The 14,504-nt window shown below is 40.5% G+C and overlaps 2 protein-coding genes across 2 annotated transcripts in view; one reads left to right on the top strand and one right to left on the bottom strand.

The window, feature by feature from the left end:
* Nucleotides 1-4,860, bottom strand: part of shot (dystonin-like protein short stop) — a 483,119-nt gene extending 478,259 nt beyond the window's left edge. Inside the window, exon 1 of the mRNA XM_065235656.1 lies at nt 4,206-4,860. The gene's annotated coding sequence lies outside the window, so the exon portion shown is untranslated. The remainder of the gene's footprint in view (nt 1-4,205) is intronic.
* A 4,214-nt stretch (nt 4,861-9,074) lies between these two features.
* Cep89 (Centrosomal protein 89kDa) lies at nt 9,075-13,481 on the top strand. The gene is made up of 5 exons (XM_065235885.1): nt 9,075-9,552; nt 9,609-10,698; nt 12,649-12,778; nt 12,835-13,002; nt 13,069-13,481. The coding sequence occupies exons 2-5, from the start codon at nt 9,684-9,686 to the stop codon at nt 13,379-13,381; spliced, it is 1,626 nt and encodes a 541-aa protein (XP_065091957.1). The 5' UTR covers nt 9,075-9,552; nt 9,609-9,683; the 3' UTR covers nt 13,382-13,481.
* Nucleotides 13,482-14,504: the final 1,023 nt, after the last annotated feature.

The raw sequence follows: 14,504 nt of genomic DNA, 5'->3' as shown, positions 1-14,504 counted from the left end.
TACATCCAGAAGCTGTTGGTGTAATTTGGAATGTAAAGGGTGTCCACGATGAAATTGCCACACTATGAAATTGCTCTAACTTTTTAACCGTTGGGTAGAATTTAATGAAAATTTGGGTGGATTTAGTTCATAGTGCATTATTTACATCCTGCAAGTTTTAAAGTCCTGTGATCAAAACTCGCGGAAATGGAGTCGAAAGAACAGCTCGTGCGTGATAAAATCTTGCGCATTCATCACGATAACAAGGATCTCTCACATCGTTCCATCGCTAAAACGTTGGGAATCGCGAATTCCACGGTGTCGCGAGTGATTAAGCGGTTCGAGGAACGGTTGACCACCGATCGGAAGCCCAGAAGTGAAGGAAAAAGTATTCCGTACAACACCAAAAATCACAACCGCGTAGTTGGGGCCTTCAACCGAAATCCGAACGCCTCCGTTAGGGATGTGGCTAAGAAGCTGCACCTAAGCCGAAGTTTTGTCTAGAAGGCCAAAACTAAGGCTGGGCTTCGAACGTTCAAGGTACAAAAGGCCCTAATCGCGACGAGAAGCAGAACAAGTCCGCCAAAACCCGTGCCAGGAAGTTGTACCTCAACATGCTGACGAAAGTTGAATGCTGCATCATGGACGACGAAACATATGTGAAGGCCGACTTCAAACAGATCCCCGGCAACCTGTTTTTCACGGCCAAGGATAAGTTCAGCGTTCCGGAGCATGTCCGCACTCAGAAGATGTCCAAATTTGCGAAGAAATTCCTGGTTTGGCAAGCCATCTGCACGTGCGGGAAGCGGAGTGCACCTTTCGTGACCCAGGACACGATGAACGGACAGGTGTACATAAAAGAGTGCCTCCAGAAGTGGCTGCTTCCTCTCCTGAAGGCCCACAACGTCCCAACAATCTTCTGGCCGGATTTGGCCTCATGCCACTACTCCAAGGACGTGCTGAAGTGGTATGCGGACAATAAGGTCAATTTCGTGCCGAAAATGTTCAACCCTCCCAACACTCCGGAGCTCCGCCCCATCGAGAAGTACTGGGCGATTATGAAGCAGCACCTTCTTAAACGACCTAAGGTAGTGAAGACAGTCGAGGAACTGAAGAAAGTATGGGTTTACATGCAAAAAACGGTTGATTCACAGGTTGTGCAGAATCTTATGGCCGGGGTTAAGGCCAAGGTGCGGGCATTTGCGTATGGACTGTAAATAAAATACGAGTAAAATGGTAAAATGGAGTTTAATAGTTATTTCTCAATCCCTGAAAATTTGATGGCAATCGGATGAAAACTCGAATTTTGCGAATCAATTTTGTGTGTGGCAATTTCATCGTGGACACCCTTTATCAAGCGAAGCCATCGATGTTTTCCTTGGATCCCGACCACCTAAAACAGAAGGAGAAAGAAATGCTTCCAAACAACCATTAATACGCCAGCCCACGGTGGTTTGTGAAGCGGTGAATACTCGACCGGACATCTCTGCGTCTGTAGCGATTTTGGGACGCACACCATCGCAAGTTTATTGGACAGAAACCAAACGTGTCCTGCGGTATTTGCGATCTACGCAGGACCACACACTTTCGTTGAAAGCCGAGAAGTCGACAATGGAGGTTTAGGTGAATGCAGATTGAGCCAGTGATGCAGCCAGTCAAAAATCCAAATCCGGATACGTGTTCCTGTACGGTGGAGGACCGATATTTTGGGCATTACGCAAGCAAACCTGCATTGTGCTATGCAGTACCGATGCCGAATTTGTGGCGCTCGCTGAGCTAGCTAATGTGGATTGTTCGGCTACTTCAAGATTTTTCCGTAGACGTTCAAGCTACGGTGTTGATATATATGAGGACAACCAGTCCTGCATAAAGCTGTTGGAGACATCGAAGATCAACAATCGCTCGAAGCTTTTGGACATTTTGTCCACAACATATACGAAGAAGGTCTCATCGATGTTCGCTACTGCCCAACTGATCAAATGGTGGCGGATATGCTTACTAAGCCACTGACAGCCCAGAAGCTATAGGTCTTCCGAGGTGATTCTGAAAAGCTATAGGTCTTCAGCAATCGAGGAGGAGTGTTGAAGATGCCGCTTGATGAACACACATCGATCAACAGCAGGCTATGATTGTCTGTAGCAGTAGCGTAAAATCAATTAATAGGGGAAATGGCTCTAATGTTGGCCTATGGCTCTAAGATTGGGCCCATCGCTAGAAATCAATTTTATCTAGATGAACGCGTCATTGGGACGGTACTAATGGATATTTTTGGTCGCTATTGAAAATTTAGTCGATTGCTGAATTTATGTATGGGCCCAAATGAGAGGCTTATTAAGGTCGACATTACATTTCCCCTATGACAGTAACTGTTCGACCCATTAACAAGCTAGTTGTTTTAATCAATTTATCCGATCTACGGCTAGATTTCCCAATAAATAAATCAGGCACGAAGCAACTCATACATTTTGCACGTGTGTTCAAAACATTTAGCCAAGCCATGAACACGAACTATATCCCGGATGGGTGAACTATCCCACAAATGGTTTGGATGATACCCCAAACACGTCTTTAAGCTCTCTTTTATGGTTATTTTGATTAGGGGAGTTGGTTCCAGTGGCGTCGCCCTAACCTCAATCTACCTGCTCAACAACAATCAAAACTTAAATAAATTTAAAAAAAAATGCTTCCGATGGATACGAATCAGTGAAACTAGAAGACCCTGTGCCTTTTGAAACTGATTTGAATGTAAGCATGGTTGGTTCGTGTCTGACCTATTCTGGACTTATTGTTTTTATCTAGATCAAAAAATCCTATGGTTCTTTTTTTTACAGGTCAGATCGCTGTACATTTGAATCGGCCGTTATAGATTTTTAAGCAAAAGTTAATGTTAAGTTTCATGTTGGTTTGTCGGGGGTTTTAGTCCCATTTTTTTCATTTTAAAAGCTTTTTCATGTTTTGTTTGCGTTTTTAAACTTGTTATTCTGTTGGATTCTGTTAGCTATTTCGACGATGTAAGGCTATTTTTGTAAGTTGCTGGTCATTAAAGCGTATTATATATATTCTTTTTTTTTTTTACAATTCAATAAGTACTTTGGAGATCATTTTGACCTTACAATATAGGTGGGTCGAGAGTTTATGGAATTCCTCAAAGTGGGTCGAAACTAGAAATACTCAGAGGGAGAGATGGACGGCGAGAATGTTTTGAGCCAAATGAATATTCCGATTAGAATTTTTCCGAAGTATTGCAATCGAACAGAAATGCAATCACCTTTATGTTTCGTGTGCTTCTCAAATTCAACTAGTTTTTGGAATCAAAAGCAATATTCTAACTCTATTGATTAATTGATCTTAGTTGGTTAATTAATGCACCGATAAATGTGCAAAATCTTGCGATGCAATCAATTATTATTTTACACGTAAATCGAATCAAAAATAAAAGTCATGTGAAATGCTAGCTTCTAGCAAGGGTTGCAAGATAATTTAGGTACAAATCCCTGCTGCCGAATTGTATTTTGTTTTCTCAGCCCATCTCTCCCTCTGAGTATTTCTAGTCGAAACCAATGTAATTTTCAGAAAACCATTGCTTAACGGATATAAGAAACTATGATTTTGAGAAAATTTATTTGTTAATAAAATAAATCATTGGTCGTTGATTTCGAAGCATCCTTGTTTAAATCATGAATTTCAAAACTTAGCCAAGTCTGATATTGGAAACATTTTCTATGCTTGTAATATTAAATACATTTATTTTATTTTAATAATAATGTAGAGGTAAGAGAGGCATAGTGAACATCCCGGCCTCTAGTCCTAAACCTCTAATTATTCGAAACAAATTAATTGGTAGTAGGTTCAATATCACCACTGCAATGATTCATGATCAATTTATTTGTTTCGAACCATAATAAATCCAAGGTTAAAGCACAGGAAGCTCACTATGCCCTGTTCACTATGCCCCTCCTTCCCCTATGTGATATAAAAAATAATCAGTATGTAATCAGTAAAAAAAAAACTTCAGACTCATTTACCAAAAACAAATCACTATTATGTTTTCCAATCATTGCATTCAGTGTTATTCATTAGAATGTATTATATCAATGACACTGAATGCAAGAATAATATCAATAGACCACCAAACCTTCAACAGCTGTTAAACATACATGAATTAATAATGAATGTACTATATTATAGTTGCAAATAAAATAAATAGTAAGATAGAAGGTACCCACCTCTTAGCATGTAATCCCAGAGTGCTCCTACACAATGCCGCATCCATTCCAATCTTCCAGCTAAAATCCAACCTTAATCCGCTTGAAAAGCATTATAATTCCAATGAAAATTTATCCAAATCACTTAATCACAAAGGGCAAACGACGATCGATAACGGAATCTCTTTTTCCAGCTAAAGAATTTCCACGTCACTCTTAAATTTTCACATCCACATCATCACCCGGAACACTCCGCATCCGCACTCTTCCTTCTATTTATTTTCCAACTCGGTAATCTTGTGCTTATCAAGATTGGCAATTTTTTTCCACTCCGTTCACACTCACATAACACTATCAGCTTTGCACGAATCGTTCTGCACCCGCTGCTTCTAATCCAAATCCACGCCGGACGGCAGCTGAAATAATAATCTCCAGCAGCAGAATCCCACGATGCCAGACAGCAGCGGCAGACATGGAGCAACACGAAATTTTCATTCACTCGAAATCCTACCGAAACGAGACCAGAATCACGGTAAAATACTAGCTTCCGAATCGCGACACTTTAGTCTATCTTTTCCGCACATTTTTCTAGAGAATCGCACGTTTTTAATCAGCCAAAAATGCTATTTTTCTTCCGTTAAACAGAATTTGCTCACGACGAGAAAATTGATGTGCGATTTTAATCAATGCGCGAGCACACACAGCGAAGGCGTCGGAGCGGCGAAAAAAACACACGTTCGGCCGATCGATAACGCGAAAATGAAGCTGACAGCCGACACAACAAAACCGACGAAGAAAGGAAAACACACAAAAAGAGAGAAAGGCGAGCGAAAGAGAGTGGAAAGGGAACACGACCAAAACAAGACTGACGGTGAGCAGTGAGAAGGGATGGTTTCTTGAAATGTAACTTTGCGTGGTAAATTTGCTTGTTATAAATGTGATTCTTATCAGAATTTTTGGTGTTTGCATTAGGCCCAAGATGATTCCAGTTTGCAGGTTGTCTTATTTACGAAGTAAGTGCAAAATTGATGGAAGTCATTTTTAGAGGGACAACACTTGACTAGAGATTCAGTTTTATATTGGAATTTTTTTTAAGGGAAAAACACGTAGGATTCCCGAGGAGATTCCTGGAACTGCTTATAAACAAAATAAAAACTGTCAAAACCGCTGTTCAATATTTTCCGTACAGTTGAAAACCGGAATAACCCTCCAGCGGCAATTAATTTTACTCTCGTTCTGTACATTGAACATAGTGTCGGAAGTAGTGCACTGTATAGTGCATCATTGTGCGATTACAGCGCACTACTTTCGCACTATGATTATTAACATATTAATAGAACGAGAGTAAAATCGACTGGCACTAGTGGGTTATTCTGGTTTTCTTTGTTTTTTTTTAATCATTCGTTTATTTTTTAGGCTCAAATGTCGTTAAACTTTACGGAGCCGCGGTCTATCAAAATACAATAAATTATAGTTAAAATACATTATTGGGGCCTATTACGGATGTCACTTCACGGTGAAAACTTGTCACTGGTCGTCACGGTGAAGTGATTCCCATTTGATTTGTACGGCAATCACGGCTCTTATTCAGAGTATCACTTCCTAATCACCGTGTAGTGACACCCGTAATAAGCTGGGTACTGCGAACACAGCCGTTTTTGTTTTGCAAGTCAGCAGGAAACAACTTGAAAATTTTCCGATATCACAAATTGTTTTGCTAATGCACTGCTCACAATTTGCATATACATGCTGTCGAAAGTTCACCCTTTGCTCCAAAAATAACGTGTACATGGTGTTGGGAGTGCACCTACCCACATGACTCTTATAAAGTTTGTTTGCATTCTTCGTTCAGCAGTTCGTGCAGGTTCGTTCGTTCGTTACATTGTTTACATCCGAGTATTTGAGCAAGTTTTTTGTTGAAGAATATTAGTAAAAAAATGCCGAAATGACAATATTTTCAACATTGACCACAATACTTTCTCTGCCGACGGGGATTGTATGAGAAAAGTATCACTTTTAGCAGCTCTAGATCGTTGGATTCTTTTTGACAGCACCAGTTGGATTCTTTTTGACAACCATTTCGTGTTTCTCCGCACCACTCAGGTAATAAGGCCCTATTTTCTTTTTCTTATTTTCAATTTGCTCTAAATAGATGGCATCAATCCTCTTCTTGCTTTCCTCGATCAATGCACACCGTTCTTAAGGATCGTAAATATGCGAAAGATCTGGGATCGTATATGGGCGCTGCGTATATGAACAAATATCACCACTCACAGAGATCAGGCTGCTATCACTTTCGCTTGAGTTATTTGCGTTAAATTTTTTTCTTTCATTGTTTGTGGTGTCCGAGTCACCTGATTGCTAGCGTTTCATTTCGGTTTTGTTGTTTTGCTGTTGGTGTGCATTTGGTATCGATTTCGGGAAAGCGGACCACTGCTTACTGTTGGCTGCGTTTGATGGGAGTTTGTGTGCGTTGTTGTTGTTCTTGTTCATGCTGTTAACGTAGTTGTTGTTGGTGCTGCTACTGAGAGTATTGTCTTTGTTTGCTGCTGCTGCTGCAGCCACATCGGAGCAACATTACTTTGGGTGAGATTTGCGCTCACAATTGCGACATATCTTCACTTGGTTTTAGTATGAAACCAGTGTAATTTCGCCACCCACGGTGATAAATGACGGAATGTGAAGGATTAGTCTCATTTTTAAAACACGCACTCCACTGCTGAAGCCTGGAAAATAACTATTCCAAACCTCACTGCGAATTACTATCACCTCTCCATACTGACGCATATGGTCGATGATAGCCACATTTGAGACACACATACTTCTCATATGTAAAGCACATGATCCTTATGTGTTGGTTATAAAATTTATGTGTGAAGTGTTTTATGAAAACTATGTGTGAAATCACATAAATAAAACCTTTGCTGTTTTATCAGTGTACTTCGTTACTTTGCATACCCAGGTATACAACGTTTTTCACATTGTGTGGCTGGATGCATTTCATCTGTGACATATCAAGTTGCAGTTCACTTTCTAGAAATCGTTTGATTTCCGAAATACGGCCGCTTACACGGATAAAAATCTCCTTATACCTTTTGGCAAATTTCTATTGCTGATTATTCATAAAATGTATAAGTCAACTAATAAGCAGACGCCTTGCAAAAAGTTAATGAAGATCATGTGTCAAATGAACTGTATAAGCGGTCACACATACCTTCTATGCATTCTTATAGGACCTATGTGGTTTGTCTTTTGGAAAGTATAAGGCTGATGTATTGGCAAAAATGTATAAGTGAATCACATGAATAAAATAATTGATTTTCGTTTCGTGTAGGCAGAATGGATGTATCCAAAACGACACAGTTTTCTCGCAAAGCCCGCATGGCTATGGGAAACAAAACTCACGCGCGTCACACAAAAGAAATCCGAGAATGGCATTATACCACCGACGAACCGACGTAAGAAAGTAGAAGAAAGAAAGAAGAAGAAAGAACCGACGTAACAGCTCATACAAGCTACTTTCAAATTCGTGCCCAAGACGCCATATTTAAAATATGTTAAACACTACCGACATCTACTCATCCGATCGCATCATACCTTGAGCAAGGCCACGAACCCACGTATAATTTACATTGCCTTCGTTTGCGTTTCACCTCGTTTGACAGACCTGATCGCCCGTTTGAAAGTTCGAATAGCTCCTTTGACAATTTAAATTATGGACAAACGAAATGCTCCTGTGGCATGTCGGTTCGTCGGTGATTATATCATAGAGGTAACTCTAAGACTAGTAGGTTCCGAAGAAACGAGCTCAACTTTTTGTACGTTTTGAGGTACTTGATTAAAGGAGTACAACCAACAATCAATACGAAACTAACGATTTTAAATTGGCTCACCACTTTAGTAGCCTATTGGTCCCAAGCAAACGATTAACGTACCCTATTCTAGTTGAAATTCTATTACTACGTTATGTTTGTTTTGATTCGCTATCAAAGTTTGACAGATAACATCAGGGGTGTGTGGATTCATGCAGAACATGCAGGGGTGAGTGAAATAGCTTGGGACTGCTTGGGACCGTTGTTCTGGTACTGAGTGAGCCAAAAATAATAATGATTTTCTTCGGGACCCAGTGGTCTTAGAGTTACCTCTATGGTACAACGGTACTAATTTGTATGTCTGTCTGTGGTATAAATCCCGAACACGTAAAATTTCCACCTGATACGCGAAGATGACGTCACTTTTATAATTAAAACCCTAATGAATATTTTTAACACATTGTTAGGACTAAAATATATTTTTTCAATGAATAAAAAGTACCCGCTTTTATATTTTTGAAAGTACCCATTTTTTGACAACTTAGAATAAATTCAAAAAATGAGTACAAAAAACGCATTTAAAGGGTACTTTTGTGCTAGCGTGCATAGTCATCTTCTACTTCTTCAGGTTCGCTCACCACCTAGAATGAACGCTCGGTGCACCATAGATTTGATATGGTTATTGTAATATCAAATATTGTTACATGATTGGAAGTTAGTTTGACACCTATTCCAAAAATTCTGCAGCGAGTACGAGTTTCCCCTCGCGTTAAATACGCGGAACTACCCCCCAAATAAACAAATACCATAAACGAACTTTATCCCGAATAGGTAAACTATCCCACAAATGGTTTGGATGATACCCCGAACACGTCGTTAAGCTCTTTTTTTATGGTTATTTTTATTAGGGCCACCTTAAAGGCACGTAGTAATCATACTTTGCCCCAATGCACTCTGTAATACAACCTAAGCATAAAATATGCTCTCTTCTCACCCAAGTGAAGGTCCCACGCTCACAACATCCCTTCTCACTGAGCTATGCTTTTTCCAACTATTTTATGCTGCTGCCACGAAAAACGAACGAGTTTGTTTGTTGTTGCGCCGTTCGGTTGTCATAAGCAAGCAGATTTTATCCTTCGAATATCTTTACTTTTCTGACTGCAACTGACCATTTGGGTTAGAAGATTTTGTTATTTGCATAGCGGAAAATGCGGCTGTTGGAAAAATGGTAAATTTACGACCGGATATGTTTTGTTTATTGGTGTTTTGTGCAGTCTAAAAATTATGCAAATCCGAACGAAACAGAGTGACGTCAGAGTTTTTCCTTCGTGTGGGAACGAAGCGAAGTGTTGATTGATTGATAGCTTGTTTGTGTGTTCGGCTAGGATTCGCAAGCTGCTGGTACTACAATCCTATTGAATCGGATGCTGTTTCATTGCCACACATACCACTAAAGCGCCGTTGTTTTGTTTTTGTGTAGTGCGTTGAACTCCCTGCTAGGAAAATACTACAACAACCGTTATTAGCATATCCTTGGCTGAGCTTGACTTCTGCAGGTGAGCATGATATTCATTGAAGAATGTTTTTTTTTGTTCATGTCTTCCATTATTAGGCACACAACAGAGAAACATACAAAACAAAATAATACCACAATACCAACAGAAAATAAAGAGATGATCATCCAATCATGTCCTCCAAGTTACCAATTCGTAAAAATATTGAGCCGCTGTTCAGGATCGTTTCCGATTTGGACAAAACATCGATCATGTCCTCTTCCCCAGTTCCAACTGGCATTGTTGATGACTTTGAAGATGACACTAAAACAGAACACTACCGCTTCCGGCGAAAAATTCACAAGTCCCGAATACCGGGACCAGCCCGCACATACGTCGGTAAAGTTGTGAGTCGTTGCAATAGTGCCGACGATTTGCTGGCGGGAAATGACCGGGATTTCAAAGGTCGAAAAGATCCCATCGATCGGTTGGAGAGAACCGTACGAGCGAAAGATCATCAGATTTCCAAGTTGATGCAGAAGATCACCACTTTGTTCGAGTGTAACAATCAGTTTGCGATCGAGAATGAAAAGCTACAGAAGGAATACCAACAGATTCAGCAGAACCTGAAAGCCTTGGAATCAGTGCAGCCGAAGAGCTGCGAAACATGTGGACAGTTTGAAAATGAGCGCGAAACGCTCGCCAAGGAGAACGGTGATTTGAGGAACGATATCAAAATGATGAAAATTTTGGTCTACCGGTTGAACGTGCAAGTCGAACGGTATCAGGATGTGATTCGGGAAGGCAGCAAGGGAATGGCGGTGGGCGACATTCCGAAGATTGACTTCGTCGATAGTTCTTACGGAGGAACGAAGGACAATCTAAACTGGGGTCCGGTGAATTCACACACGCTGGGACCGTTGCTGAACGCGTATGAAGAGACGATTGCGGAAAAGAACGATTTGGTTCAGCAATACGAACGCGAGTTGGTCAGTTTTACTGGAAAACTAAAGCAGGTGCTGGAGGAAAACGAGAAGCTGCACAAGAGCGCGGAAGAGATTAAGAGCACCCAGAGCAATTGGTTCTCCGAACGGGCGCGACTTCAAGCGCAGGTAGATGTGTTTAAAACTAAAGCGGAAATTCAAGGGAAACGTGCAGATTTGGCAAAGGAAAAGCTGGTGGAGGTTCTAAAGTGCTACGAGCAGAAAAGTTAGTGAATTTGCTGATACAGTGTCATAATTCTGAGCAGCGTTTTGTCAACATTTGCAGTATATTGTGGTTTTTTTTCTATTTTTTTTGTTCAACCTATACACAAATACCATCAATTAACCAGTGTCCGTTCGTTTATGCCCGATATACCGCTCACTTAAATAAGAAAGGGCTATTTTTCGGATCAATTGCAATAGGTACCGTGGACCCCCGTTAATCTGAAAGACACTTCGTGCATATTAACGAGGTTCATTTTTAATTTAAATTTCTAGTAACCCTATGACCATCAGAAACGAGAGTTTGTTCCTGGTAGCCTTAATAGCTGCTTTGTTTTGATTCTGCGTTCCGTTTCTCATCGTTCAATTTGGCTTTACTCCATTCCATGTGCTAAATGACGTTTGAGCCATTTTAAGTTTGCACGGCGCGCAGATTAGCGGGGTTCAAACTAAAAAGTGTTCAGATTAAACACGGTAAGATTACCGGGGGCCCACGGTATATTAATTTGTATACATACTTACACGTTCAAAACCCTTAACTTTCATTGGTTATTATTATTTTTGCTGAAATTTGTCTGTTTACTGAGAAAAACGTCCTTTTCAGTTGCATGATCGACAAAAAATTCTAATGAGCGGCGCCGGTGGTGTAGTGGTAAGCGTGATTACCTCTCACCCCAGCAGGCCTGGGTTCAATCCCAGTCGGCGCCGCCGGGATGTTCTGAGGCATAACATCTGTAATCACGCCTTCCTTCGGAAGGGAAGTAAAGCCGTTGGTCCCCGGTTCATTAGTTGATGGGTCGATAGGTAGGGTCCAGGTGTGGGAGCTGCCTTCCTGGCGTCGGTAGCATTGGTGCTCAGCACGGAAAACAAGATCGACGGAAAACAAATCCAAGGAAAAAAAAAAAAAAAATTCTGATGTCACGCGTTGTTATTGTTTTGTCTAATGTGTCGGCTTTTGAAATTTAAATCTACATTGTTGGTTGGAAATGCTAACATGAAGCTTTAGTGTGATAATTTATTAGCTAGAGAATGATCTTTTTAGAAGAGAGTAGGTGGATAGTTCCGTTAGAGTACGGCAGTATGAAAATTGAATAGAAGTTGAAAATGAGCGAAGGGCCATTAATGCGACAATTTTTAAAGATAGACGCACATCTTTTGCCTTACCTGTACGATGTACGCGGAGACTTGAAGTATGTCTCCAAGTCTACAGGCAAAAAATGTGCGTCCCTCTTTTTTGCCTGTAGACTTGGAGACATACTTCAAGTCTCCACGTACATCGTACAGGTAAGGCAAAAGATGTGCGTCTATCTTTAAAAATTGTCGCATTAATGGCCCTTCGCTCATTTTCAACTTCTATTCAATTTTCATACTGCCGTACTCTAACGGAACTATCCACCTACTCTCTTCTAAAAAGATCATTCTCTAGCTAATAAATTATCACACTAAAGCTTCATGTTAGCATTTCCAACCAACTCTGAAAATCGCTAACTTCGCGTATGAAGTAACATAAAAACACTTTGAATGTAAATCTACATTGTTTTTATGGTTTTCTGGCTTAAATCAGCACAGGTTGATAAATTTGAATGTAGTATGCATGCCTCAAACAAAGTTTCTTGAGAAACACAGTGCTTTTACTTGTTTCAAATTCAAAATTTGTTGAGCGGTTTTTGGTACACTGCCAATTTCATGAGTATCAATTACCGCTCATTACAACATCCTTTTCATTAGGTCTTGTTTAGGATTAACTTAACTGTAAAGGGCTGTAGTTTGGCTTTTCCCGCGATTTTTTAAACTTTAACATTGTCTTAAATGAGCGGAAATTGCTACTCTGTTGGTACACAGTCATAATTATGTTGGAATTTGTTTAAACTGCTGAGAAATAGGCCTTAAATGTGCAGAATTGTGGCACTTTATGGTAGGAGCATTTACTGCAACTAAACTTATAACCTTTCAGTACAAGCGCAGTGCCTTGACATCGAACGTCTTCAAGAAGCTTATTCTCGTTCTAAAGGTGAGCTCACCTCGCTGAGGAATCTTAATCAGAAACCGGAAGTTGTGGTTGAAAGTATGAGGGAATGTCAAAAGTAGGTATGGTAAATATTGAATTTCCTACTCACAATTAACCTCGCTTCATTAACAGATTGTTCGAGGAGATGAAACTTCAACATGACTCGGAAAAGTCACGTGTAAATGAAGAAATTGAATCACTGAAAGCAGGCATTCAGGCAAAGAATCAGGAGATTTCTGAACTTAAACTGAAAGCTGCCGAGCAGGAGAAGGTCTTCGAACGTCAAAAGGAAATCAATGAGTGAGTTAAACCAACAACAAAAATTGCTGCAACAACACATTGAAACACATTTTCTCAAATTCTCAGAATCCTCATGGAGAAGAATGCCGCGCTGAAGCAATCGCTCCAGCATTGTAGACAATCAAAGGAAGTACTCAAGACACGGCTGAAACATGTGGTCACTTGGGGCAAAGGCGTAGAGCAACGACGGGACCAGCTGACCGATGCCTGGCACAATGTGAAAGCGCTGCAGGAAAAGATCCGACAGAGGGACGAACAACTGCACGCCCTGCAGGTACAGTATCGCTCCGAGGTGGAACAACTGCAGCGAAGGTTGAAACAACGGGAGGACAGCTTGAGAAGGATACTTGAGGAAAAGGCTCAGTTCAGGCAAGGTTAGCGTTGAAGGCGTTGGTTGATGGCGGCGGAACGGTAATTATGGATGACAAGTACAAATAGAATGATTTTGTTTAGGTTTAGGTGTTGGGTTCGAGAAACGAACGGGAGCATCGAATGCACCATATTAATGTAGCATTAATTTACGCAGCTATCACGCGAAACTAGTCCAATTTGTACGCTTCAATATAATAATGTGAAATTGAAGCGGCGAAGTCTATAGCAAGTTTATTTACACTCTGATGACTGCCACTAATTTGATTTTATGTGTGGGATGGATTTGAGGGGTGGACGGACATATGGGTGATAATGTGAAGTTTACTTTAGGATAAAGTTGAAACATTGAGAAATGTATCACGTCAGTTTGAGAAGTACTTCGCAACAGATGAACCATTCTGATGGCCCACATTACCGTGCAGGCGCCGTGGGTTGGCAGGGCGAATTTTGGTCACAGAGCCACTTTCATCAAGATTTTTTTTAACTTTATGTTAGAGATGTTGAGCCGTTGGCTAGATCATCTCTTTACTTTCAGCAACAGTGGATCATATTGTTAATGCAATATATTTGATAATACGTTAACCCTTTACTTTCCACAAGGTTTTTCCTAATTTTAAAACTACAACGGGCAGCCAGGGTTGTACGCAATGGTGACATAGGGCTACGTGGTCTTATATAATAAATGTTATTTGTTAACTGCAGCAGGAGTTTGTGTTTTATGTAGGAATAGGAAATTGTGCGGGGTTCTCTCTGTTTATACTCTTTAGTATGACTAAGATTGCTCTGAAAAGAACCTTTTGATATGAATTTTAGCTGGGACCGGACAATCCCATATTCTTCGGCTTAATAATTGGGCACTCGCAAGAGTCTCGGCCCGTCTGATGCTAGACAGGTTTTGAACTGGTGTCTGCGACAGGTTAGAATGCCGCAGAATATCAGTGTCAACCCAGCTAAAGCTCCTTTCTTTTTTTGTTTTTTTTTTTTCGTTTAACTCCGTAACAATTTGGTAAATTTTAGCCGTTAGCAGAAAGACGGTTAACACTTTTTTCGACGAATTTATGATCCTGTTTCACGTCATAGATCTTTTCTATGCCTGTTCAGATAAATCAGTACTTTTATTTATTTTCTCT

The sequence above is a fragment of the Ochlerotatus camptorhynchus genome, unplaced genomic scaffold (assembly GCF_037179485.1).
Source record: "Ochlerotatus camptorhynchus isolate MF236.1 unplaced genomic scaffold, CSIRO-AGI_Acam_v1.1 ptg000503l, whole genome shotgun sequence".
Taxonomy (NCBI): Eukaryota; Metazoa; Arthropoda; class Insecta; order Diptera; family Culicidae; genus Ochlerotatus; species Ochlerotatus camptorhynchus.
This window is presented reverse-complemented; position numbering and strand designations above follow the sequence as displayed.